This window comes from Phoca vitulina, unplaced genomic scaffold (genome assembly GCF_004348235.1).
Source record: "Phoca vitulina isolate PV1807 unplaced genomic scaffold, GSC_HSeal_1.0 scaffold13, whole genome shotgun sequence".
Taxonomy (NCBI): domain Eukaryota; kingdom Metazoa; phylum Chordata; class Mammalia; order Carnivora; family Phocidae; genus Phoca; species Phoca vitulina.
Window position 1 is genome coordinate 4,955,888 of NW_022589716.1, and position 26,292 is coordinate 4,982,179.

General features: G+C 51.2%; 1 protein-coding gene across 3 annotated transcripts in view; it reads right to left on the minus strand.

The window, feature by feature from the left end:
- The window catches only part of FYCO1 (FYVE and coiled-coil domain autophagy adaptor 1), a 73,948-nt gene extending 48,375 nt beyond the window's left edge, over positions 1–25,573 (minus strand). For 2 of the 3 annotated variants that reach the window (XM_032412582.1, XM_032412584.1), the window contains exons 1-7: positions 25,476–25,573; positions 14,730–14,867; positions 11,310–11,416; positions 9,654–9,779; positions 5,713–5,819; positions 4,128–4,271; positions 623–713 (exon numbers count right to left, since the gene is read on the minus strand). In XM_032412582.1, the coding sequence (XP_032268473.1) occupies positions 623–713; positions 4,128–4,271; positions 5,713–5,819; positions 9,654–9,779; positions 11,310–11,416; positions 14,730–14,784 (630 nt within the window). In that variant the 5' untranslated portion in view covers positions 14,785–14,867; positions 25,476–25,573. The remainder of the gene's footprint in view (positions 1–622; positions 714–4,127; positions 4,272–5,712; positions 5,820–9,653; positions 9,780–11,309; positions 11,417–14,729; positions 14,868–25,475) is intronic. The other variant, XM_032412583.1, reaches the window with a different exon arrangement.
- Between the last annotated feature and the right edge of the window lie 719 nt (positions 25,574–26,292).

Here is a 26,292-nt window from a genome sequence, read left to right on the forward strand (position 1 = left end):
TCACCACTGCACCACACCTACAGCTCCTGACGCGATTCAACCACGCAACAGGGCTCAAGCTCAATTTATTCTCCACTTGTAATCTTCTACTATTTTTATGTCATTGTATTTTAACTGCACTGTTCTTACCTTTAAAACTATATGCGACTATGATACATTCACATTTGTGACACAATTAACAAACGTCACCTGACCCGCGAACTGTCCCCAGCACCTTCCTGAGCACTTACTCGCCTGTGTCCAGCCCTTAAGGCGCCTTCGCTCGACCTGCACCATCGCCGTCTGAGCCAGAATGACTCCTGTGACCCCCATTTTCTGGAGGAGAGCACTCCAGTTTCAAGAGGGTAAGTGGTCTGCCCGGGCTCACACGACTGGTGGGTGACAGCGTTTGACTCCGCTGCTTTTAACCCAAGACCTAAATTGCTTCCTTTAAAATACTTGAAAAGCTTCTAACAGCATTTAACTTTTAAAAGGCCTAAGTTCTACTGGGTCATAAAAACCCGGTTTGTATTACTCGAGCTGGAACAAAAGCTGTCTGAGAATATCGCCCCGAGCTGCGAGCGGCCAGGGCACAGGCTGGTTGACGCGTCGGCGAGGAAATCCCCAGCCTTTCCGGCATTACCTGTAGGTAGCTGCTCACCAAGCTGCTCATGCTGGAGCTGCGGCTGGGGGGTTTCCACAGGTAAGCAGAAGAGCCGGGGGCCAGCGTCCTCCTGCGGGGCCACAGGACGGACAGACGGTATCAGATCGGGACACACACAGAGGCCTTGATTATCACAAGGCACCCAGGTGGTGGCAGGGGGCACTGCCCTCCCAGAGAGAGTGTCAAAAGCCAAAAACCCAACAGCTTCTACCGAAGAGCACATTTACGCTGGCCCGCGGCTGACGGGCTTCACTGCCAAGTTTGAATGTAAGGCCTTTCCACCTGCTGCCAAAGAAGAACTAAGTGGACCTGGCATTTTCCAATTTGGGGTTGAAATTTTCCTTACACCTTTGGTGCCTGTCACGGTCTGTCTGCTAGTGAGGGGAGAGCAGCGGTCAGTCTGCAAGTCAAGGTGACTCCGGGCTTGGGGGCCACACTGTGGAAGTGAAGGCAGCAGATCCAGCCTAACTCTGTCCCGCCGGGAAGCCGGTAAACTGGCCTTCAGTCGTACAGCGGGACACTCTACACGGGGGGTAGAGTCTTTTCTTATGAGGGGCCAGACAAGACATACCTTACGCTTGCCAGCCTTCTGGTCTCTGTCACAACGACTCAGGCTACAGTGGCAGCACGTCAGCCGCCGCGGACAACAGGTAAAGAACAGGCGAAGCTGTGTGACCACCCCCCCACCACCGCCTGTGCCGCCCTCTGGGCTGTGGCTGGTTGGCCTGCTCTCTCCAGCCATAGAAATCCATGTACAAACACAGATAAAAATCTCTAAAACAACGTGAAATGAGACAAGCGAGTTGTAAAAGGATAGCTACCTATGATTCAATGTACGCAAAATTTATAAATACATACAAAATAAAACCACACATATATAAAATATGTATGATTGCACAGGTAGTAACACACAGATTCAGGAATGACGTGTGTCAACTACAGGGCTGTGATTACTTCTAGAATTAAAGGGGAGAGCATGACAGTGGGGTGGGGCTTTATTTGGATCTGTGATCTTTTATTTTCTAAATGAATCGTATCAGACATGGTAAGATCCAAAAAAAAAAAAAAACCCCACAAAAAAACAACCCAAAAGATCCAGCTCAAAGAGGTTCTACTGGCCAAATAGGGAACAATTTAAGCATCAAAATAAATGATTACAGTGACAGAATGTAGCCCACTGATTAAAATAAGAATCCATGAGTCAACTCTGCTATAAATAAATAAATAAATAAATAAATAAATACATACATACATACATACATACATGGGGTGCCTGGCTGGCTCAGTCAGCAGAGCATGCGACTCTTGATCTTGGGGTCATGAGTTCAAGCCCCACGTTGGGCACAGAGCTCACAAAAATACATACATACATAAATATTAAGGAAAAAGCGAGGTAACAAACTAATTTTTTTTTTTTTTTTTTTAAGATTTTACTTATTTATTTGAGAGAGAGAGTGTGAGAGAGAGAGCACAAGCCGGGGGAGGGAGAAGCAGACTCCCCACTGAGCAGGGAGCCCAATGTAGGGCTCAATCCCAGGACCCTGAGATCATTACCTGAGCCAAAGGCAGATGCTTAACAGACTGAAACACCAAGGCGCCCCAACAACTTAATCTTAAAGTATCTTCCCATATGAAACATACTGATTACAAAGGGAGAGAGTATCTTTACAGAAATCTGGCAAATGCCACCTTAACCTAATGGTCATGGTCAACCGCCACAGTGATGAAACCAATCAACACTGTGGGTTTCCGGACATAATGTGCTGAGGACGACACAACATCTGGGTACTCCCGCCAGAAATGCTTAACCTGAATCTAACAATGAGAAAGCGCTAGACAAACTCCAAGGAAGGAATATTTTACAAAGTAACTGGCCTGTGCTTTTCAAAAATATCTACACTGTGAAAGACAGAGACTGAGAAACAGTTCCAAATTCAAGAAGACCAGAGAGACTGGCGTTAACTGCAGCTTGCATTTCTGGGCCAGCTCCTGGAGTATAGAAGACGTTACTGGCATAATTCTTAGAATCTGTAAATCGGTGGCATTGTATCCATGTTAATTTCCTGATCTTAATATCTGCACTGAGGTTAAACATAAGAGGGTGTCCTTGACTTTAGGAAGTACACAGTGAATACTGAAGAGTCAAGCGGAATCAAGTCTGTTAACTTTCTCTCAAATGGCCTAGGGAATAAACCAACATGTACTGATAAAGAGAAAGAGTGATAAAACAGTGGCAGTAAAATACTGATAATTGGGGAGTCGAGGTAAAGGCTGGATGAATGCTCTGTGGCATTTTGGGGGCAACTTTGCTGTAATTATGAAATGATTTCAAAATTAAAAAGTTTTAAAAAGGACATGTGCAGTAAATATGGCAGAATATTAGCTTTTCATCTTGGTGGTCAGCACATGGGTGTCATCATACTCAGGACTCTTCTCTATATAGAAAATATTTCCTAATAAAAAATATAAAAATTGACATTTAAAACAATCTGTATTAACAGAAAGCAAAACAAAGAATGCTGGGCCGGGGGGCGCCTGGGCCAACTCTTTTTTTTTTTTTTTAATAGATTTTTATGTATTTATTTGAGAGACAGAGAGAGAATGAGTGAGAGAGAGCATGAGAGGGAGGAGGGTCAGAGGGAGAAGCAGACTCCCCACTGAGCAGGGAGCCCGATGCGGGACTCGATCCTGGGACTCCAGGATCATGACCTGAGCTGAAGGCAGTCGCTTTACCAACTGAGCCACCCAGGCGCCCCAAGCCGCCAACTCTTGATTTCGGCTCAGGTCATGATCTCAGGGTTGTGAGACTGAGGTTCAGACCTGGGCATGGAGCCTGCTTGAGATTCTCTCTCCCCCTCTCCCTCTGCTCCCCCACCCCCAAGAGCGCACACATGTGCACATGCGCAAGTTCTCACGCATGCATGCACTCTCTCAAAAAAATAAATAAATGCTGAACTGGAGTTGAACTCGAGTCTGGCGCCCTGGTGGTGCTGGGCGACTGTGGGTAAGTCACCCACTGTCTGAGCCTGTCCCTTCCCATCTCCCTCCTGGAGTGGCAGGTGAGCGTGCATTTCCAGCAACCTTCCATGGGTGCTGTAGTTCCCTCTCCTATTGCCTGCAAGGCGTCCGTGGTAACTCTGCAAGAACACGACTAGGAAAAAGCCCGCTGGCTTCCCCCACTGGCCACCCCCAAGTCCCTTAACACACTTAAAAAACCTCAGGTTTTGCATATGCATTTCCACTGACTCATACCACCCGGCCGGTTAGGAGAGTTAGGAGAGGTAGGAGAGTTTCGGGTTGAAGCCTTCTGATGTTATCATTAGTCACGACTCAACAAAGTCTAGAAAATTAGTAGGCATAAGAGTTGCAAAGCCTTATGTAATTTACTGAGTGACCAAGCTGCTTTGAGTAGACTGGCGGCAATCTTTGGAACTTCAAACACCTCTTCCCCCAGCCTTTTCAACCAAGGAGTTCTTCAAAATACCTGGCAAACGCTGGCCAGGCAGCGTCCAAGTCATAGCCTCTTGACGCCAGGTCAAACTGAACCTCGGTCAGCTCATAGAGCTGGCCCACGATGTCAGAGCTCAGCTTCGGTTTCAGAAAGGGGCTTCTTGCGTAGTACCAGTCACTGCAGGGAAGCAGGAAAAGGGATTGATAAGGATAATAAAGGTAAGGAAAGACTGAATTTGATATGGCTTATCAAATTCACACTCGGGTTACTAACAAGTTAAATTCAGACAGACAGGGACAGACAGGGACGGACGGGGACGGACACACACACATACACACACACTCACTCCCCGATTTTATTTTCACTATAGGAGCACCTAACTTTCAATTAAGCTTGCTCTTCTTCAAGGAAATCACTGAAATGAACTAGATGCTTATTCATTTATTATTTACATCATATCTATTCCCCAAAAAGGATATGAGAAAAGTTAAATCTCAGTTATCTGCCAGGAAAGGGGCAGTTATAGGGGAAAGAACACTTCCTCTGTGAAACACAACCTCATCTTCTATTCCTCTAGAGGATTCAATATAGGACGGTGAGCTCGTGGCTAAGGTCTGTCCAGACACCAATTTTAAAGCCAAGAAACCAAACAGCCACACTTTGAGGTGTGGAGCAGTAAGAATTGAGAAACGCAACACTGCTGGGCCTAAAGAGCTACTTGGCTGGCGTCCGTGAAAAGGTGACGCACTGGAAGTCAAGCTGCTGGTGACGGTTCTCACCAAACATCTAGAACGAAATACTCTTCAGATCAAATGTGCGAAGGTTCTCAACTCACATGAATTCACAGAGCCTATCACACGCTTGAGAAATATGTCTTTATGCAAATCAATCTTAGAGGTGACAAAATAAAACCCAGTATTTTCCCCCCAACCAGTGTTTTTTTTTTTTTTTTTTATCCACAAGTGATTTCTTTGACTGGAAGAACACTCCCTGGGGAGAGGGGAGGCAGCGCTGCAAAAGGGTGTGGGAAACCCAGGGAGGTTCGGCTGCCAGGGGCCTGAGCTGCAGCTCTCCGTTGGACACCCCATTTACATGCTCAATCCCCTCCCTCCCCACCCGCCGCCTACCCAGGTTTTAGCACCAGCCGCACAAAGGCCGACCCCACCGATAAGCGGGGCTCCAATCTGGCTGCTCACCACAACCTCAGAGGAGCCCCGACACACCCAGCAGGCATTGACTCAGGGTCTCAGGTGAGGCCCTGGGCTTGGAGGTGTTAAAAACCCCATAGCTGATTCTGCTGAGAGCCAAGGCTGCAGCCCACTGGCCCCGCTGGCCGGTGGGGTCTGTCCACTCATTAGGGCCGGCACTGAGGGCATGCCACCCATGAGGGAAAGCCACCTGGCCTCAAGAGCTCAGAGGTCTGGCTCCAAGCTCCTGCTTTGTGACCCGGCATAAGTGGGGCCTAGAGAAAGGCACTCAGCCCCTCTGAGCTTCGTCTCTTCACCTGTCAACACACCGTGCTACCGCCCCCCGTACACCGAGGACGGCTGGGGGCTCCCCGGTACTAATGAGGGGACTCAAGCTCACTGGGTAAAGCCCAGCACTGCCATGCATTTACCTGGTCACCTTGGTGTTCATGAAGCACTGCTGTAAGGTGTCCGCCAACCTCTGGTGCACCAAGGAGTAGCGGATAAATGCCCTTCCTTTTCCCAGAGATGTTTGGAGCTGGAAAAAGCAGATGATGTTGAAAAGAAGAGCTGTTAGCCTAACTCCAGGTGTAGACGTGGCCTCACGTCACCCCAGAGGGTGAGGCCTGCAGCAGGCAGACTTCTGGCAGGCCCCCATCTGAGAATAACCTGTAGACTCCAGTAAACGTGTGTCAAGGGAGACCTGTTCACGAGAGGCTCTGAAACATCTGGGGGTGCTCCAGGGAATGTCATTCTCCCTCCCCTGCTCCATCAGAAGCTCTGGGCTTAGAGTCACATGTGAAACTGCGTTTGATTTAATTTGGACTATTTAGAATAAAGCTAGGCAGGTCAAATGAAATGCTCCTCGCATCAGAAGTGAACTTGAGCAAGAGACAGTCTCAGTTTGGCTAATGTCTGGGCTTGTTTTTGAGGTGCTGGGAGAAGGGGATCAGGGGAAGAGGCCATGGGGCTTGGCTGAAGCCCCAGTGGGAGGGGGAGGAGAGAGGAGGGCAAGGGCAGGGGTGCGTCAGGGGGACTTTTAAGAAGTTCTGATGGATGTATGACGGCCTTCTCGGTGTTCTCCTGAAATCCTCAGTAAAATCTGTATGTGTCAATGCTTTCCTGGTTGGATTTGCTTAAGATAGGCCAGCTCACTGCACTTAGTCAGAAGGTACCCAGGAGGAGAGAGAGAGCAGAGGTGTCTAGGTGGCCCGGGCACACTGGGGTAAAGAACAAATGGGTGTGGCTGTTTCAGGAAGTCTGAGGTGGACAACACAGGAGGGTCCAGGTGCAGGCCTGCCATTGAAACCTCACCTCACAGTGCCAAAACGTGGCTTCTAAAGAGGTTTCTGGAAGGTTCTTGGGAGGGAAGTGGGGTGTGCTGGCCAGAGACTCTGCCAGCGATGGGCACACACAGCCAGTTTGCCAAACAGGACTCATTCCCAGTGGTTCAGCTCCAGAAGTTCAAGATAAGTGGGCACGAATTCAAAACCTCTCAACCTACCAGTTCAGTCAGGCTCGGGGTCTGGGTCGGATAAGTAAAGACCCATATACTCTCCTCGCCTCTTCAAAGGTCAGAAACGTTCAACTTCGTGGAGGGGGACCGGGGACAGATGGTCCTAACACCCCATACTATCGAGAAACCAGTCATGGCACTGGACTGAGACAGGAAATGTGTGGTATAGCCTCAAGCACTGACATATTAATGAAGGTGTAAACATCTCGGTCTACAGCACCTTCTACCTCAGAGTTGTAGGTCTCCTTACTGCTGACTCAAGGAAATGATACCGCAGTATGAAGTCACTTTAAAAAATAAAAAGGTGTGAAGTTTCATGAAGTAGAGGGGCTGTAAGCTGTGTCTCCGTGTGCGCTCTGTGAGTCCAGGGCACGGTCAGGACACCTAGAAGTGAAGGTGGGTGGCAGCCTGACATACTGGCTTTAGAAAAACCATCATGGCATGTCTGCAGAGAGCCGGTCAGGACAGACGCCCTGGGGAGAATCGTGAGGACAGCCCCACGTCCAAATACTTTTTCCACTGATGAGCGAGGGCGAATGGAGTGTTCAGTGGTGACGCCCAGCAAACGCAGGGCAGCCCGGAACAGCTGAGCAAGGCACTGTGAAGCCAAGGGTGTGGGTCAGGCAGACACGTCCACACACACGCCCTGCAGAATTTAATAACACCCTCACACGACAGCCCATGTCCGTGAGCTCCCCAGGGATGGGCTTGTCCTTAATAGCAAAATGGCCACTGTAACAGCATTTAGAACATTAAGACCCTTTCAGTGCCAAACATTTGACGCTGTGTTTTTAATCAGCCCTATTAACCAAATTGATGTGATACATGTACATACACATGGAGCTATTTATTTTAAGAGGCATCTTGAAACATCCTTTGGGGGAGGGGATCAGTAGTTCCTTTGTACTGCAAGTGAAAATACTGCCCAGCTTTTCATTTTTTATGTTCTGAGATCACGGGTCCACGTTCATGACCTAATTTTTAGGTCATGTTTTTAGCATCTGGCCCAAACTCATCTACCTGTACTATACCAAGAAGCTACCCAACAGCAGTGAAGGCCAGGAAGTCTGCAGGGTGCACAAGAGCGGATTCTGCTTTCAGCCAGATCACTGTGCTGACAGCCTGACGCCAAGCTGCACCCTGGTTCGGACCTTGTCCATCTCAGGGAAAAGTTGCACAGCGCGGGCTAGGCTTATTCTGAACTTCTAGAAGTGGCTCATTATATAGCCTTAGGCTATTTTAGCCCAAAAGGCTGCCTCCCAGCCCATGAGGGCCTGAGGGGCTCAGCAAGGCATCTTATCCATTCACTTTTACCTTCTGGCTCGGGGGCCTGGACAACACTTGATTGTTACAGTTAGCCCAAGTACCCAGCAGCCCTGTGGCCCAGTGCCCTTCCAAGTCATTCCACCCAAGGGCGCCCAGGAGAGCAGAGCCTTGCACGGGGATGAGACAACTGGAGGCTGTGGGAAGCAGAGCCCACAGAGCCGCCAGGAACCAGCAATGTCTGTGCAAGCAGGGAGTGCTTTTTGCTTCAAGAAGTCGGTCTCCCTGGCCTCGGATTGTCTAGAGGTCTATGCCTTATGCAAAAAGGAGATTTAAGCATTTTTTAACCCTGGGCCATGGGGACTAAGCTAAGCTTATTTCCAGACTTCAGCTGTCTGAAGCCGTAAAGTCAAAGGTCTTTGTTGCTCTGAGGAGTGGAAGACAGGACAGTGACGCTAGGAACTTCTTCCAGACCTTTGGAGAGGAGATGAGACCCCTCTCCAGGTGTGTGACGCATCAAAACGCTCTATGTCGGGGACCCGGCGGTCCTGCCAGGCAAGTTCTCACAAGACCGTGGCGCTGCATGGACATTAAAGAAATCCAAGGAACAGACTCTTCACAGCCAAGGTCTTTCCTCATTTTCTCAGATGTCAGAGACTGGAAAATGCTCGGCCCTCGCTGTCCGTGTACCTAACACCGTCATTCTCTAGAAGAAGCAGCCCGTCTGGCTCCAGATGGCAGGGAGCGGGAAGAGATCTCAGAGCACCCGACCCTGCGGCCTTTGTGGGAGGCTCGCCAAGGAGCACGGCTGCCGGCTTTACAGTGACTCCAAACATACTGACAAGATGCTGGAAAGAGAGACGAAATGGAGAAACCCTATAGGCCTCCTGCCCGAAATCTAGGGGTTTACTCACTCCTGAGTGTGCACAGTTTTTCACTCCCAGAGGGACTAGGCTGAAGGGGGGGGGGGGGGAGAGAGGGCAAGCAAGAGATGGAAGGAAGGAGGGAGAGAGAGAGAGAAAGAGAGAAGAGAGAGAGAGAAAGGAGAGGGGGGAGAATGTGTTGTTCTGGAGTTTTCTAAAACAGCAAAGCGATGGCTGTCTGCTCAGGCGACACAGAACTGAATGTGGTAAGATGCTTAGCATAGCCAGCATTTTAAGAAACGTTCCTTGAGGTCTCACATCACTCTCTTCATTATCAATACAAGTTTCCTGAACAAATTATAGGGAAAGCACCTAGTAAACTCTAAGAATTTTATCTAAGGAACTAATTCTTTCGAAAAGGCGGACGCGGTCCTGTGCTGTACGCCCTCGATGGGCCCCACAAATAGCCTCAGTGTGAGCAGCCCACTCTGAGACAGCGCATGCTCGTGGTCTGAAGAACAGAGTCAGGACCAAGCCATTTCTTGCTTGGTGAGCGCTCACTTGGTGGCTTCCCTCAGCGAGCACTGGGCACTGAGTGTGCCCGGATTTCCTTACTTCCTCACCAGCTGTCCACCCCTACCTCCTCACAGAGCTGTCTGCAGCACAGGTCCGGGCAAGAGATGCTAAGGCAGAGAGAGGAAGATGCGAGGACCTTGGCCACTCTGCTTACCTCCGGAATCGACTTGACGAATCGGATCCCGTCATTGGCTCCTTTCACCTTGGCCAGGCAGGCGCAGAAGTAATCCCAGTAGTCCTTCCTGTTGCCCAGAAGGGTAGCCTTCTCCTTCTGATCAAACTGTGGAGACAGAGGGACAGAGAGAGGAGGGCCAGATGCATGGCTGATCCTCCCACCATTTAAATGATCAATAACAGCAACAGCTTCTTAGTCACCCTGTCCTGGATGAGGCCCTTTACAGGCGCCATTTTTATTGACTGGCAAAAGAGGGATGGTGTTTCAACCCCCAATTTACAGATGAGGAGACTGAGGCTGGGAAAGGTTAAGTAGCTGGCCCAGGGTCACACAGCTAGTGGGATTCAGGAGTAACAGCCCCCCAGAAAGACTTTCCCTTGAAGGACCTCTGTGCATAGAGCTGGGTGGAAGACCACCAAAGGGGCTGTTCACACAGGATGAGGACATTTGAGAAAAAGTCTCGAGGGCAACATGAAGACTGTCAACTTTATTTCAACTTAGGGAAATGAGTTCAAGACATCTTACCCTGGCTATTTAAGTTTCAACACTATTTTAATATATATGTAATAAATCCAAATTAATGCCAGCTATCAGTCGTTTCAAATCCAAAACCAAAACAGGCGGACTGAAAACAAAAATGGTCCATAAATCATGTCCCAGTGGAAGATAGAAGCAGCTGAAAAGGGACTGAAATGTGAGTCTCTCAACACGTTGGGCTATTGCCTCCAGCAGGCGCTCATTCCCTAGCTGGGCTTTGCTGGGATATGACATTGCACACTTCGGTGTTCAAAAGGATAAAGGTGTGTCTTTCTATAACATAACATTTTATAGTGTTTTTTTTCTGGTTATGGAAGTTAAGATACATACATTGTTAGAAAAATCTGGATAAAACTAGAAAAGCAAAAAAAATCATAATGCCCAACACCCCCTCCCTAAGATAACTTCTATTAATATTTTGGTCCATTTCCTTCCTGCCTCCTGTGATTGCCTGTGTTTTTCCGCATCTGCAGAGCTCTCTAGATCCGTGCTTCAAGCAAGCAGACATCAGCATTACACTGTGAGCATGTTCAGACAAAACTTCCTGGGCTGACCTCAGAGATCCTGATTCAGCAGGTCAGGTGGGCACAGAGAATACATTTCTCACCTGCTCCCCGGTGATGCTGATGCTGCTGGTCTGTGGACCCTACCATTCGGAGCAGCAAGGCTCCAAAATGGGAGCTTCTAGATAATCTTCAGAGAGTCCACACACTCCTAGAGAGTGGGTGACTGGGTGTGTACACATAACAGGCAAGTCTGTTTGGGGGGAGATCCCACAGCTTTCACCAGACTCTCAAAGGCGGATGCGACTGCCCCAAAGTTAAGATCTCTGCTAGCCAATGACCCTGTGACCTGCCTTAAGATGATCTAAATCTCTAAAGAATGTTCTTGATGCCCACAATCATCCTAAGGGGCAACATTCCGATTCTCCAGAGGCTCGCACTTGGGAGGCTCAAGCTCTAAGAGACCCTTCAGTCTAACCAGGAAGGCTTAGTGGCTCCCCGGAGCTGTCTGAACCACATCCTGAATGCTGATGAGTCACTCGAGAGGGAAACAAGAGAACAGAGCAGAAATCAACGCAGTACAGGAGTCACTTACTTGGAGGAGATACTCAAGTTTATAAGAAAACTTATGCAGGCTGGTGCTGTCATCCGTAATGGGCTCCCCTGCTTCCTTAAATTCTTTGCTTAGCTCTGTCACAGCATCTTTAAGACAACAAACGGGAACACGTAACTGGCCTCAGAGAGAGAAGCAGAATAACCCCAGGAAGCACGAGGAGTAAGTGGTCAGTGAGGGCGGAGCACCTGGGAAGCAGAAAGTGGGATGTAACCCTAGAAGGAGGGAATGCTGAGTCTGAAGGTGCTCAGGGATCCAGAGAGCCCACAAGTACTCTACCACTGTTCCCTGACTGGGCACATTTCTTGGTCCTCCCTGTAGGCCCACCATGCAGGCCTTGTAATATGCATGCAGGATTTGGTCAATGAAGGTTTGGTACATGCATGAATCACTCAGCAGGCCCCTCATACTGACTTCCAGAAAGCTTTATCCTTCCTTCTGGCCCTGTGTCTTGTTGTTCCTCACTATAACCCTACTGCTCAGTACAGGCTAAGTCCCGGCTTCAAGAAGACCCAGAATGTGCAAATAAGAGTAACGAGAACAATCCCAAGAATGACAACAATGACATCTGCTTCTGTGAGCTGAGTGCCCATCAGGGGCCAGGCCTTTGCATGTCTTTCTCATTTAATACAGCACTGTGAGGGGGGCATGGTTTTATTTCCACAAATCCAACAAGCAACTGGTTTTAAGAGGATTCCAATTTCAGAACGGTTAAAATGTGGGGGGAAGAAAAGTACAAGTGGAGAATGATGAAGGCTGATATCATCATCCCTGTTTGGCAGATAAGGAATTCCGGGAGAGGTCAGAGCACTTGGCCAGAGACCACGCGCTGCAAACGGCAGAGCTGGAATGAGAAGCCTGTTTTCTCCAGGGCTTTCTGACTCTGGAGCCTGCCTCTCCACTTCTAAGACAACTGACCTCCCTGTGCAGAAAAGAGGGAAAACCACCTTTATTCTCACTGGCAGCCTCTGCTGTGGCACAGAGGGACAGCGAGAAGCTGGGTTTGGTGTAGATACTGGGAAGCGTGCTCCCGGTCAAGATGGTTGGGGCACGATGCACAAAACCATCTTGCTCTGTGATGGCTCGTAAGGAAGAGGCGCCCCCAGCCCCCGCTTTCTAGAACCATGGCTGGAAAGCAGACCTGCCCAGCACCGAAGCTGAGCCTGAGCTGCTAAAATTTCATCGACACTGACCCCTCGGGCAGAGGTCAGCAAAAGGCAAAGACAGGCTCTTGGGACTGATTCTTAGACCAAATGACTGCTACCCAGTGGCAATGGGATCCTCTAGAAGTGTTTGCTGCGGCTGGCACCGAGAGAGCCGGGGGCGGGTGGCAGGACCGGGAAGACGCACAGCCTTCCTCCCCCACCCTCAGGCGGGGTTAATGCTCACAACCTGATCTGGGAACTCCTGAAATTCTGAGAGGAGGAGCCTTGCGTATGGAATAGGAAGTGTTCAGCTCTAATCTCTGCTAATCCAAGCGCATTACTTATGAATAATCTTAGTTTTCTGTGAATTATACTTTTGCTTCTGCCAACAATCTTGAGAAGTGGGTGTCATCATCAAGCTGATCTAGCATGTGAAAGAAGCAAGAGGACAGGACCTTGGAAAGGTGACGGGACTTGTCCAACTTCTTCTAGGGTGAAAAGGCGGAGCCAGGAGCTGACCCCAAGGCCCTCGTCACTGCTGTCACCAGGAGGATGAGTGGGCTGCCCTGCAGAGGCACGAAGGCTACCTGCTGCCCAAGGACACCTCAGTTAGGGATGCACCATTCCTATGCTCCATGCCAGAGATTTCGTGTGTGCCGACGAGGACAGTTACCAACAGATGCAAGGGAAGAGTCTTGAGAAAGCAGTGTGTCAAAGCGCTCAGCGGGCTGGGTGAGGGACACTGAGACGGCCTTGGGATGTCGGGGATGACCAGACCAGCCAGGATGTGGGGTGAAAAGGGCTCCTGAACAATGCCAATGCTTGTCTTCCTCCCTGGATCAGGAGCGCTAGCAGGGGGGTCCTCTCTTCCTCTCTCTTCCCTCCCAGTAAAGACATCTGGGTCCCAAAGTCATCCCAGAAAACCAGAGACTGACATGCAGAAAAGAGGGCCTACTTTGTGGAGAGACTTCTCAAGGCCAGTGGTGAACTCAGATTTGCAGAGATTGTCATTTTACTTTCTCTGCTTCTGTGTGTGTGTGTGTGTGTGTGTGCACATGTGTGTAGGCTTAAGAAAAAAACCCAGCTAATATTTTAACTGGAAGTAGGCTGGTGTGGTTGAGTGTAGACTCTGGCACCTGGTGTGTGTGCAAACCCAGGCTCTGCCTGACTGGATGTGTGACCTTAGGCAAGTCACTTAACCTCTCTGTGCCTGTCTCTGCATCTGCAGAATTGGGGTAATGGTTCCTACCTCACAGACCAAATGTGAGGACTCCATGAGTCATTATCCATAAGGCATGAGTAGGACAGTGCCTGGTAAATGTGAAATGCCAAATGCTACATAAATGGGTAGAGAAGCCTGAGAGTGATTTTTATCTTAGCGCCTTTTGACTTGCAGAATGAGAAGCATACAGTGGCCACCACTTGCCCAGTGGCCCTGGGTGTGACAGATTGCAGTTGGTCATCACTGGGCCTGAGCAGGTAGGAACCTGGACCTTCAGTCTGTCGGGAGAGCATCACTGTAATCCCTGCGACAAGCAGGAAGCGGTCAGCTTCAGACCGTGTGGTAGCCAATGTGCTAGCCAGTGATTTGCAAGGGGGGTGGGAAACTTGCCAGAATTCTGACCCCTGGGATATCACCTAGAAGCGTGAACTCGGGCCCTGGACTCTCCTCCTGATTCTACTCCACTTCCCGTGTACCTCCCCTCCCCTGCCCTTCCCCAGGGAGATGAGAGTTACGAGTCTCAGTGGATTTGCTGAGCTCAGGGAAGTCTGGGAGGCAGCAGGCCCAGAACTACAGTGCATCATAGGAGATAGGCTGTCCGCCTGCCAGGACTAGGGAGGACAGCAAAACAAGAAAGGCGGGTGCCTGGTCATCCTGCTCAAAGGGAAGGAGAACATGCCTCCCCAAGTGAGCCAACTCCATTAGAGCCTGAAGGCTCATGATTCAGCCAAAGACTTAACAGGTGGCTTGAACACATGCATACACACACACATACTGAAAGCAGAGCCAGACCTGGAAAAGGGTAGTGGATTTTGTTCACAAACTGACTTCACAGTACCCTAAGAGGAGAGCCAGGCCAGCTCTCCCAGCCTGACCTGGGGTGGACAGCCAGGCCCCAAACATTTCCACATGCCGTGTCCCCAGGGCTCCCATTACTCCCCGCGTGACAAGCATGAGAGGGCGACAGCAGGAGCACAGCCCCAGCTCCCCCCCGAGCCGAGCCCCACGTGCCTCCCCCTCCCCCAACAGACGCACCTTGCAAATCGCGGATGATTCTCTGCAGCTGGCTCTCTGCCATGGGGGAAGCCATGGCGACTGGCTGCAGGCCGCCTCTCTCGGCTGTGTGCCTCCTGCCTGGGTCCGGTCAGCAGAGGTCAGACTCCATGGCAGCACCTGCACGAGGGGAGAGGGAGGCCGTGGAGGAAGCAGTCACAGACGCACCGTGAAGACAGTGGGAGAGGAGCGCTGCCCTGGGCACAAGGTCGCCCCATCTGGGCATCTTCCCTCCACGGGCAGGGCTTGACCTTCCGCCGGGGCCTTGCTCGGTGGGCATTTCTCTGGCTGGCTTCTGACGCGCCTATATTTAGACACAATGACCTGGGCTGGGGCTTACAAAGCAGCAAGTTCAACCGAACAGCATGACCCATTCCTTCTGAGCTTCTCTCTTCTACCCTCTTGGGCAGGATGGCTTCACTCTCCTTCTACCTTTAGAAATGCCTCCCGGGGGCTCCCCTCATCCCCGTTCACCAAGGCCAGAACCAGCCCAACCCAACCCACACTCCACACTCAGAGGGCCCGCTGAGCCAACGGATGCTGGCCACCACCAGACCCGTCTCCCCCACGCCTGGCCCCATGTCCTCCCCCAGCTTGCTTCCTCCGAGGAACGGTCAGTAACCTCTGGCCAGGTGGCGGGGGAGGCGGGAGGCTGAGGACCCTTGGGGCTTCGGGATCAAGGAAAGCCGGCCTTGCCTGGTGGAGGAAGCAGCTCCCTCGTGGGGGCTCAGCAGCTCCAGCTGCCCAAAGTCCAGCTCAGCCTGGCTGTGCAGACACCGCCTGGCCTGCACTGGGGGCTGGCGCAGCCCTCAGGTCCAGTCTAGGGACACATCTCTATTTTAAGCTTGGTTACGGTCCTCTTGTAGCTGGTGAGTCCTTGAGTTACCGGCCCTGCTCGGGCAGCTGCTGAAGTGATCTAAGGACACAGTAGTGGCTGAAGACCAATGGAGGTGAGGAGACATGAGTGGCAGTGGGAAGAAGTCTGGATATGTACTGGGACGCTCTTGTGTCCCTCCTTTAGAATCTCCAATTCTTTCCTCAGATGTCCACTGCGAGGTTGCGCAATGCTTGCTGGCAAAAGCCGACAGGAAGACTAAGGTGGCCATTGGGGAGCCACCACTAAATGAGGGCTTACTGTGTGCCGGGTGCTGGGCCCTGTTAGGTGCTTGACACATGTGATCATTTTAATCTCACAATCACCCTAGTGTGGTAGATAAAGTGCCAAGGAGAACCTGCTGTTCTAGAAGTCCTGTGACTTGTCTAAGGCCATGGGCCAGTAAGGAGTAGAATCGTGGTTTGCACCCTGGTCAGTCTGATCCAAACCCTGTGGATCCACAGCTGAGCTGTCGTCACTATTGCAAATGACCAACCACTTGCCCTGGCTTCTAGGAACCGCCCCCTCCAGCGTCTCCCAAATAATGTGCCACCACCCCGAGTGTTTCTAACATGTGCTGGCCCTCACTTTCTCACAGCCATATTACCCTTCCTGCTCCAAGTGTCCACAGGAGAGAAGACTCTGGGATAGAAATGGTCCCAGGTTTCAAGTTCCTCCAAATATTTACAAAACCATTCCAGCGTGGGCCAGAAGTGAGAAGGGCCTGTCACTGGGCGGATATGCCAAGGCCTATTTTTAACTAACAAAACCAGCACAGCAATGACTCGGTGCAAACAAGGCCCAAAGAGGGCTTCTCTGGCTTAGGGGGAATGACAGGCACACACCGATACCACACTCCCAGTAATTCCTGACATGGAGTCCAAGAGATGCAGGGGATCCACAGAGAGCCCTCCAAAGGCCCCTCACAAGGGACAGCACCCTGCCCATCACAGGCACCAAACCGAGGGTGGGAGTGGTTTTCGAGAAGCCAGCCCACCCATCCCTGGGCGTCTCTCCAGGTCACCTGCTAAGCACAGAGCCTAAGTGGGGACCAGCCAGGGCTCTACAGAGACATCTGCAGGGGCTCTGCGGCCCCAGAGGACACTCTGCCCCTTCTGGAGAGGTAGAGGGTCCTCGCTGTCAATGCACAGCTGTCCCAGAACCACACTGTCAAGTGCCTACTATGTGCAGGCTGGGGACACAGAGGCACGCAAGGCACCGTTCAGCCCTGGAGGAGCTGAGCTGTGCGCCAAGGAGAAAGACAGAAAAATATCCAGATATCTGGACACGGCAGGAGAGGTCCATACAGAGATATGAATAAAAAGTGATGGGTACTCAGCCACGAAAAGGGCTGAGCCGCGGATACATGCAAGAAATGCTTTCTGCAGAGTGAAAACAGCCAGCCTGAAAGGCTATATACTTGATGATTCCATTTGCAGGCTATTCTTTTTTTTTTTTTTAAATTATTTATTTGACAGACAGAGAGAGAGGGAGAGAGCACAAGCGGGGGAGCGGTAGGAAGAGGGAGAGGGAGAAGCAGGCTCCCCGCTGAGCAGGGAGCCCCACATAGGGCTCGACCCCAGGACCTCAGGATCACGACCCGAGCCGAAGGCAGACGCTCAACCGACTGAGCCACCCGGGCACCCCAATTTGCAGGCTATTCTTGCAAAGGCAAGACGTGGGAAGAGAGATCCCCTGGGTAGTTGCCAGGGCCTGGGGGTGAAGGCGAGGGCTTGACTCTGAGAGTCTCCAGAAATTGGGAGAGACAGTTCCATTCTGTGCCTTGCTTATGGTGGTGGTTACGTGACCGTATGTGTTTGCTAAACATGTATTTGTCAAAACTCACAGATCGTGAATGGGGCCTCAACAAAAAAGGCAGCCCTTTGATGAATTTGGAAAGATGCCATGGGACCTAAGGAAGGGAAAATTAATGCTGCCTGGGGGAGGGAGAGGGTGAGAGACGGTGGCAATGGAGCTGGGCCAGGCCTGCAAAGTGAGGGTGAAGTCTCTGAAGAGACCCAAGGAGGAAAGGGCACCAGGATGGGGGGGCAGGGAGCAAGCCCAGAGAAGCTTCTCTCCCCGACTTCTCTCATTTGACTGCGGTCAGCGGAGGGCCTTGTCGTTCCTGGGAGAAATAAACTGAGAGGAAGACGACCCATACCCCCCAAGTCCTCAAGAGCAGCCCTCCCCCGGAGCCGTGTGCACGCTTCAGACTAGGGTGAGACCCGCACAGGTGGACGAGGGCAGAGAGTGACCCCAACAACAGGTTCTGAGTTGCCTCACCCGGGCTCCGGCTGGGCCCATGCACCAACGGTGGAAACCAGCCCTCTCTGAGGCCTGGCCAGTTGGAAAACGAGGTCTGCAGACCAAAGCGGCGTCCTGGCATGACAGGCCTCAACGGGAAGAAATGGGCTCAAGACTCGCCGGCCCCTCTGGGGAAGCTGTGGCCGCACGCGTGCGGGAGGCCTCTTCCACCTGACCCTCAGAGCGCGCTCCGCTGATGCCAAGTTCCCAGGTCACGGGGTGAGCTGGGCCCAGCTGCCGATGACGCAAGCTGGTTTTCCAAAAAGCCTGAGTCACCACCCAGGCAGGTAATGCGCCCCAGGAAACTGGCTGCTGGGGCTGCAGGTCCCGGTGGGCTTCCCCACGGCGGATGCGGGTCCCACCTCACAGGGTTTCACGAAGTTAATCGGAGCCTCCTTGGAAGATCATGGCTACCATCGGGATGCTACTTTCCTGGGCGTGGGAAGGATGGCTCTTAGCATTTTGCCCCCCTCTTGCCTGGTCTGAGGTCATTATTAACCACTGGAAGGCACAGAACGAGGCACCATGTCTCCCACACTGTGGTCCACTTCCTTGTGTCTGGAGATAAGCTTGCCCTTTGGTTGAGGGATGAGAGACTTTATTCACAACGCTCCTGACACCAACACTGGCTTTTTTCCACACCAATAACCAGTTCTGACACCAACTACCTAGAGTTCGTGCAGACACATCCCACAGGTCAAGGGCTCTGTCCACAAGACTGCTCTGGCTTCACACGCTGGTCACAAGTCCCAGGCTGCTTGTCCCTCTGACCAACTGGCTATAAATTGGGGGTCCCCACGATCCCCTCCTCAGGTTCGATAATTTGTTAGAACAGCTCACAAAACTTGGAGAAACACGACTATGACCAGTTTATTTTAAAGGATACAATTTGGGAACAGCCAAGGGGAAGAGATGCAGAGCTTGGGGAGGGAGGGGTTGGTTTGAGGTGTGTGGGGCTTCCATGCCCTCAGGGTTCCCCACCCTCCAGCACCTCAGCTGTTCGCTGACCCAGAAGTTCTCAGAACCCCATCACTTAGGAGTTTTTATGGAGTTTTAATGGAGGCTTCATTACAGAGACACGGCTGATTAAACAATGGCCGTTGGAGATTAACTCCATCTTCAGCCCCTCTCGGCTCCCAGAGGCCTGGGGTGGGGCTGAAAGGTCCAAATCTCTAATCACATGGTTGGTTCCTCCGGCAACCAGCCCCATCCCAAAGCTATCCAGGGGCCCACAGAGTCACCATATTAGCATAAACTCAGGTGTGGTTAAAAGAGGCTTGTTATGAATAGCAAAAGACACTCCCATTACTCAGGAAATTCCTAGGGTTCCAGAAGCTCTGTGGAGGGAACCTGAGGCAAACACCAAATATCTATTTCTTATTGTATCACAGAGATCACAGACTTCAGGCATGAAGCTGCCTGATCCTGACAACGCATTAGCAAAGGGCTCTCGTAACTCAGGAGACAGAGCTTCTAACCACACCGTCTTGGCCACCCACAGCTGCTTCAGCACCAGGGGAATGACTCCAGGACTCCCACACCTCCCAAGACCCCCAAAGCGCAAATCACCTCCATGAACCCAGGGTCCTTGCTGCAGGACCTGTAAAAACCTCCATCGCTTGTCTCTGGCAAGCTCTTTCAAATACCAGAGACATTCATTTCATAAAATTTCATAACATTTATAAAAAGAACATTGAATCCTCTTGTCAACGACTCAGAATTATGTTTAAGCTTATCCAGCACGTCTAAAAGCATCCGATATTCTGATAGAGTGCAAAAGGGGCTAAATGCATTTTTTAAAAACTCTTATTTATGACCTGGGACTATTGCCTGAGTTCCTAGTCATAGTTTTGGTATTATTTTAGAGGTAAAGAACCTTCCCCAAACTCCAAATTCCTCTTATACCTGCCCAGATGCCCTAACAATAGAGAGAGCAGTTTAGTCCCAAATTAAGATACAAAAACACCAACTGACTCGTGTAAACTTATTTACACTCTGGTGCTAATGACTCAGATTCATAATGTTGCCCAGAAATAGGCTTTGGCAGGAGCAGCACAGCATCTGACTAGTCACATTAAGGAAAGAAGGCTCCGAAGGGGAGAAGAAGGTTTGGGGCGTGGAAGACAACCTTGCCCTGTCTTCAGAATTTGTGGTACTTGCTCCTAACCCAATAGCTGAGAAGGGCCCCGGACTCCGTCCATATAGTTGGGCTCCTCCCCCACTCCTGGTGAATTCCACCCAGACCAAGAAAGAATGTGAACAAGGATGGTTCAGATCAGCCAAAGGCAGAAAGCCTTTCTGGAAGAGTCCATTGCCTTGGCCTGGTTCAGCACACCCAACAGCATCTAACTAGTTGCCACCTCTGGAGAGGGGGAGCACTTGGCTGGTACCTGCAGCTCTGAGGCCCGGCGGTCCTGCTGGCTCAGCCCTGGAGCGGTCGCTAGGCAGGCTGCCCTCAAGCAGAGCCTCAAGAGGGTGCCGAGGAGAGTGCTCAGGAGTCTGTCAGAGGCCAGCTCAGAGGCAGACATTTCAGGACACGTCAACAGAGGCTCAAGAGGCGACCCAACCCCTCAGACCTAATTAAAGTGTTGATCAACTGCATGCCTGGGTCATCTTTCCCACACACTCCCTCTTGCTTGCGATCTTTCGTAAAGGGAGTGGAGACCTGAGCCTTTGCCATCACTTCTTGAACCTTCTCTTGGCCTTGGCCCTCCCACCAACGATTCTAGGCTTCTCGGTCACTACCCCTGGAACACACAGAGAACTGGTTCCAGTTCCAGCCCACTGGCCCACAACGGCAGGGTCGAGAGACCTGTGGATGGGAAGTGTTGCCTCTGGGGGCCTGGGGGAAGCTGTCTTTTTTTAGGAAGGGGGCAGCTGCTCTGAAAGGAGCCACACAACCGTACCTGAGGTCTTGCCACTGGAAAGCCCAGAGAAACTATGAGTGCATATGTGGAACTCTGGGCAGTCTCCAGAACAGTTGCTTGAACACTTGAGAGCTCAGCTGGAGCACCTATTTCTTCGTAGCCCCCACACAGCACAAACCCCACCCGGATGGAGAAGATTGCAGAGCTCCGGAACCATATGCTCGGGCGACTCTCCTGACCCGAGTATCAAGGGGGTCAGTCCAGCCAGGGACGAATTATGAACTGAAACTCTGATAGAATGTGCTTTAGCTACTAAACACGGCCTTGAGGAAGACCACGTGTAACCCGTATGTGTTAAGAGACTGCCAGCCGGGCAAGAAGGATTTGCTGGGCCCCACTAGTAAGATGCAGGCCTGACCCAGGAGCTGGGGCTACAGCCGTGAGCAAGGACGGTGGGCCCTGCCCTTCATGGAACCCACACTCCAGAGGGGAGGACAGCATACACCCTACTAAGCTTAGAGACAAATAAGAGATCACTTAAGGCCTCAGAAGGGCTTGGATGAAAAGGAGGTGAGCACAGAAGGCAACCAGATTCTACTCTGCTCATGATTCTAAGCCCCCACTGCCTTTCTTCCACGTTTGTGGTCATTTTAATTTCTCGTTTAACCTGTTCTTCCCACCTGTCTGTAAGCTCCATTGCTACGCACCATTTCCCCAGCACCTAGCACACTTCTGATCCGTGGAGAGCCCGCGATAAATTACTTGTTGAAGGAATGAATCAGTCAGACAAAACCAACCCCAAGACTCTTGCTCCACAAACCAAACTAAATTTTAGGCATAGAAATGTACCAACATGTAAATAATGCTAATCATCCTTCCATGGTAGGAAACATGGGTAAATTTTCAAAAAATTTGATTTCTCTGATTTTTCATTTTTCCTTTACTGGACACAAATTACTTTTATGTTGACTAAAATAATGCATTAAAAAAATCACGTTGTAATTACAGATGTTATACCGTCATTATTGTGGAAATACTACGGAATTATTATCCCAAGAAGGAATGGAATAATGTAACTTAGGGACTGGATGGATTAAGCATGTCTACGGGCAAAAGTGTGCCCACAGCTCCGGCCTGAGACAGCCTTACCCAGAAGCCTCCGTCACCCTATCCGGACAAGGGTAACCACGGCCGCTCCGGCCACCTCCCCCACTCACCCAACCCTCCCAAAGCCCTTCCCTGTCTGCATCCCTGGGACTTTGGATCTGGAACATCAACCAGGAACACTCCCAGGGTGGGGGAGGTATTGATGGGTCTGAGCTCCGCTGTGCTCCTTGGGTGACAAGAGCAGCATCCGGGTGCAGACGGCAGGGGGTGGGGCTAAGCTGGCAGACAGTAAGGGCGAGCAAGAGCCAGGATGGCTCTGAAGCTGGAGTTTGGCAATGGGCAAGAAAACTGTCCTCTCTTTTACCAACTGTAGCTGAGGCTTGCCAATTTGCACCCTATTCAGATTTTGGAATCCGACTAGTCATGTGAAATTTCCATTCCCTAGCATGCAATGGGTAATGCAATAAAGATCGTGCCATGATTGGGTGAGACTGTGCTATATTTAGCTCACCAAACTCTTTTCAAGGCAATTTAAGCAAATCTGTCTATCTTGGGGAAGTTGTTTGACCTTTTCTCCCTGTGTTTTTGTTTTGGTTTTTCCCCCACGTGCAATGTGGGGAGGTTACCCTTTATCTTCCTTAAGGAAGGAGGAGCAGACATTCCCAGTGGCTACACTTCCCTGGAGGCTTCTAAGTGCCCCCTCCCTGCTCTTGACCAAGGCTCCAGGAGCCCTGGAAGCAGCCCATGGGGCTACAGGTTCAGCTCGAGGAAATTCCTTCTGGCTCCTTGTGAAACCACCACCCCTGGTTCAGCTGTCCAGCCCACCCTGGACCTCCCAGGGCATCCTCCTCTTGGCCTAGCCCCCCCCCCCCCCGCCCCCGCCGCATACTAATGGCTTGTTTGGATTGTTTTTGTACCTCAGGTTTTTCTTCTGGATTCCACAGGCTCCCCTCACTCGGTTTTTTGCCCCAGGCCAAAGATGCAGTACCCCAGGCCCCTGAGGTGGTCAGCCAGACCAGCCCCAGGGCCCCAGAACCAGACCAGAGTCCCTTCAGAACCACGCTGATGTACACATCCTCATCCCTGCAAACAGGATCTGGCCAAACTAGAAACAGGCGCTTGGTGTCTTTCAAATGCCACAAAGGCCTTTGTGAACAGGGAGGACCATTGGTGGTCACAAAAACCATCAGGCTGACTGGCTCCAACATGTGGAAGTGGGGAAAACACCTCCTGCCCCACTGAGCACGCTCTACCATCCTCATCTCGTAAAAGCCATGAACCCATGTGCTCTGAGGCCGAAGCTCATATTATGGGTCAGTCCGGTGACAAGCAGTATGTCTAAAAGCAGCAAAAAGCTAAAGACAGACCCATGGAAACATTTCAATATCCACCTTACTGATTTATTTACTCGTTCAAACAGAGACTCTCATACCAATCAAAAGCTTTAAAAATAAAAACGAACAAACAAAAACTCCAAAAAACTGGCACTGAGATCACAAGTAGAAAATACTGTTCATTTTTGGAGCGACACAGTGACATTCCGCACTAGGTGAGCAGATGCGGACAAGGCCAAACACCACTCATCTCTGCTCACGGGCGGCATCTGGCTGGTTACAAGGCACCAGTTAATGCCCCTGACCTGCCGTGTGTCCTGGGGCTGCTCCAGTGAATGTGGCCCCAAACTCTGAGTTCCTATCAGTGATTTTCACCACGAGACCACAGCTAGGCAATATGCTTCCTCTGCCTCGTGTTTAAAGACATTCCAGTCTTGACTCACCAAAGTCATCCTTGGAATCACCAGAAAATACAGGTTCCCCATCAGCCAAACCTCTCCCCTAAAGGGAAGAGAGGGACTGCCATTTCTTGGGTGCCTATTACGCATTATGGAGGCGGCAGCCCACAGCCTCGGTGACTGATACAGGTCAATGTCACCAGCTGCTCTGATCTTGTCTGTTTGGGGTGGTTCCTCTGATCACAAACATCTGTGGGGGCCATCTTCCCCTAAAAGGACCAGGCTAAAAGCATGGTTCCTGAATCCTTGCTATTGCCCCCGAACCAGCCACAAGGAGCAAGAACCGTCCAAGGAGTAGCTAGAGGATCGACTCTAAAGCAACTACAAAAATAATCAAAGTCGAATACGACTTGTGGACTCTAACAGGTGGTCACATGTTCACTACACAATTCTTGCAATGATTATGTGCTCCTAATAATACTGAAAACAATTTAAAAGCTAAATGAAGCACTACACAAAGATGAACACTTTTAATAGAAGCAGGAAATCTGTTTCCTAAAGCAAGGGCCGTTTCAGATCCTTGTAATCACAGAAGGCCACGTCCCTTCACTGAGACAATTAGCTCTGATTTCCAGGATGATCACAACGATGGCCCACAACTGGACAGAGCATTCAGTAATTGATGAAGAGCGGCTGTCACAGAAGGGAGGGTCGAGTGGAACCCACTCAACACGGGCCCACCTGCGAAGGTGGGAGCCACAGAAAGCATTAAACCTCAGCCAGATGGCTCTTTCCCAGCACCAACAAGCAGGGGAAGCCGCATTAGGCAGATGGCAAGCGAGTAAAGCTTTCTACACAGACCACAGGGCTTGCAGGCGCAGGAGGGCAGTGAGCAGATTACAGCCTGATCCTCTGCCCTCAAAGAGCCCCTGACCCATTTCTCTGTGGGAAAGGAAACTGCCCGCAGTAAGGGCAGTAAGACAAGCAGAGGGGCAGAGACCGCTGCCAACACAAAGCAGTTTCTGTAAGTGTTCTATTTTTCTCTAGAGGGGGCAGCCAATGGGAGCTGTGAGGAGTGATAAGAGGCATCAGAGGACACATGTGCATTAACAGGGAGCCACGTGGTTAATGTGTCAACCGAACACGCTTTCCTTACACAAAAATAAAACCCAGCCCTCCCCCTACAACAACCCCCACCCTAGGTTCTGGATAGCACGGACTCTTATCTAGCCCAAGACCCAGGCGGCCACACCACAATCCCCAAACCACAGGTGTTTCAGGAAAGATCATTGGGGGGCTATCTCGAGATCCTGCACCTGAACACGAGGTAAAGAGAATGGACCAAGGCCTGAAGATGGCCCGGGATGAACGAATTGTCCCCTCATGGGTGGAAGGGCGAAATGAAAAGGTCTGGGCTGTCCCGGCCCAGCTAAGCCAGGAACTTCGCTTTTTAAGGTCAGCAGCCTCCCGGACAATGCAAGCAGAAACTCCGGGGACCTGTCTTCCTGTGCCTAAAGGATCCAAGGCTTGTTCTGAGACTCCCATATGGTGGGCTCCTTGCCGGCCCCTCGGCATCGGAGGTCCTGGAACTGGTGTTTGGGGGTCTTTCTAACTGACCACCGGAGGCAGCCTGGGTTCCAGGTTAGTTTCAGCCCCGGCCCGAGGTGCCTCCCAGACCCGCTGGATAAGGGCACGGTCTCGGGCGGGGTCTGGGGGAGACCCGGGATGGGCGGGGACGGTGAGGGCAACAGGTGAGAAGCCGCGCCCGGAGGGAAGTTCTCAGCTCCGGGGCCGACAGCGGCCCAGGCTCCCCCAAGGTCCGGCCGGCCCCCCGCGGCACTTACGCGCTCGTGGGTCCACCGCTGGGCAGAAGCGAAACTTTCTGGGGCCCAGCGGAAGAGTGCGGTAGCGCGGCGTGGCCCGCCATGATACGCAGAGCCGCCGCAGGCGGGCGCGGACTACAACTCCCGTCATGCTCCGGAGGGGCCGATGCCTACAAATCCCGTCGGACCCCACAGCACCGGGGTTCCGATTACGACTCCTGGTTCGCTCCCTGCGTCTCCCACTGGCGCCGCGGTGCCACCGGCCCTGGCTTAAGCCTTGCGGTCGCCGCGGACTCCTGTGTCCACAGATTATCTATGTGGCACCTTGAAAGCAGCGTTGTCCCCGTGCGGCTTTTGAGAACTTGAAACGCGGCTAGTTCGAGTTGAATCGTACATGGGCTGTAAGTGCAGAAATACACCTGACTTCCAAAGACTTCGTATGAAAAACATAATATGAAATAGCTTATTTACTACTTTTATACGGATTACATGTTGAAACGATAATATTTTTGATACGTTGGGCAGGCTAAATGAAAAGCACTATGTATTGCTGGGCTTCCCATCTTTTGATCCCCTCACTTCTTAATACCGGGACCTACTGGAATTCAGTGCTCAAAAAGTAAATGTTAATGAATAAACTGCCATCCCTGACTTCTGCCCCACTCTCGGCCCGATTTCTATTTATAAGTTCTGTTTTCTATTTATAAGTTGCAAGGTATTGTGAGGATGGACTCGAGAACAAAACCTGTTTATTCATGACGTCTGCTATGGACACAAGACAGAAGAGCATCCGGACACGGCGTACTTCAGCCTGTGACTGAAGCCTGGGCTCTTGTCA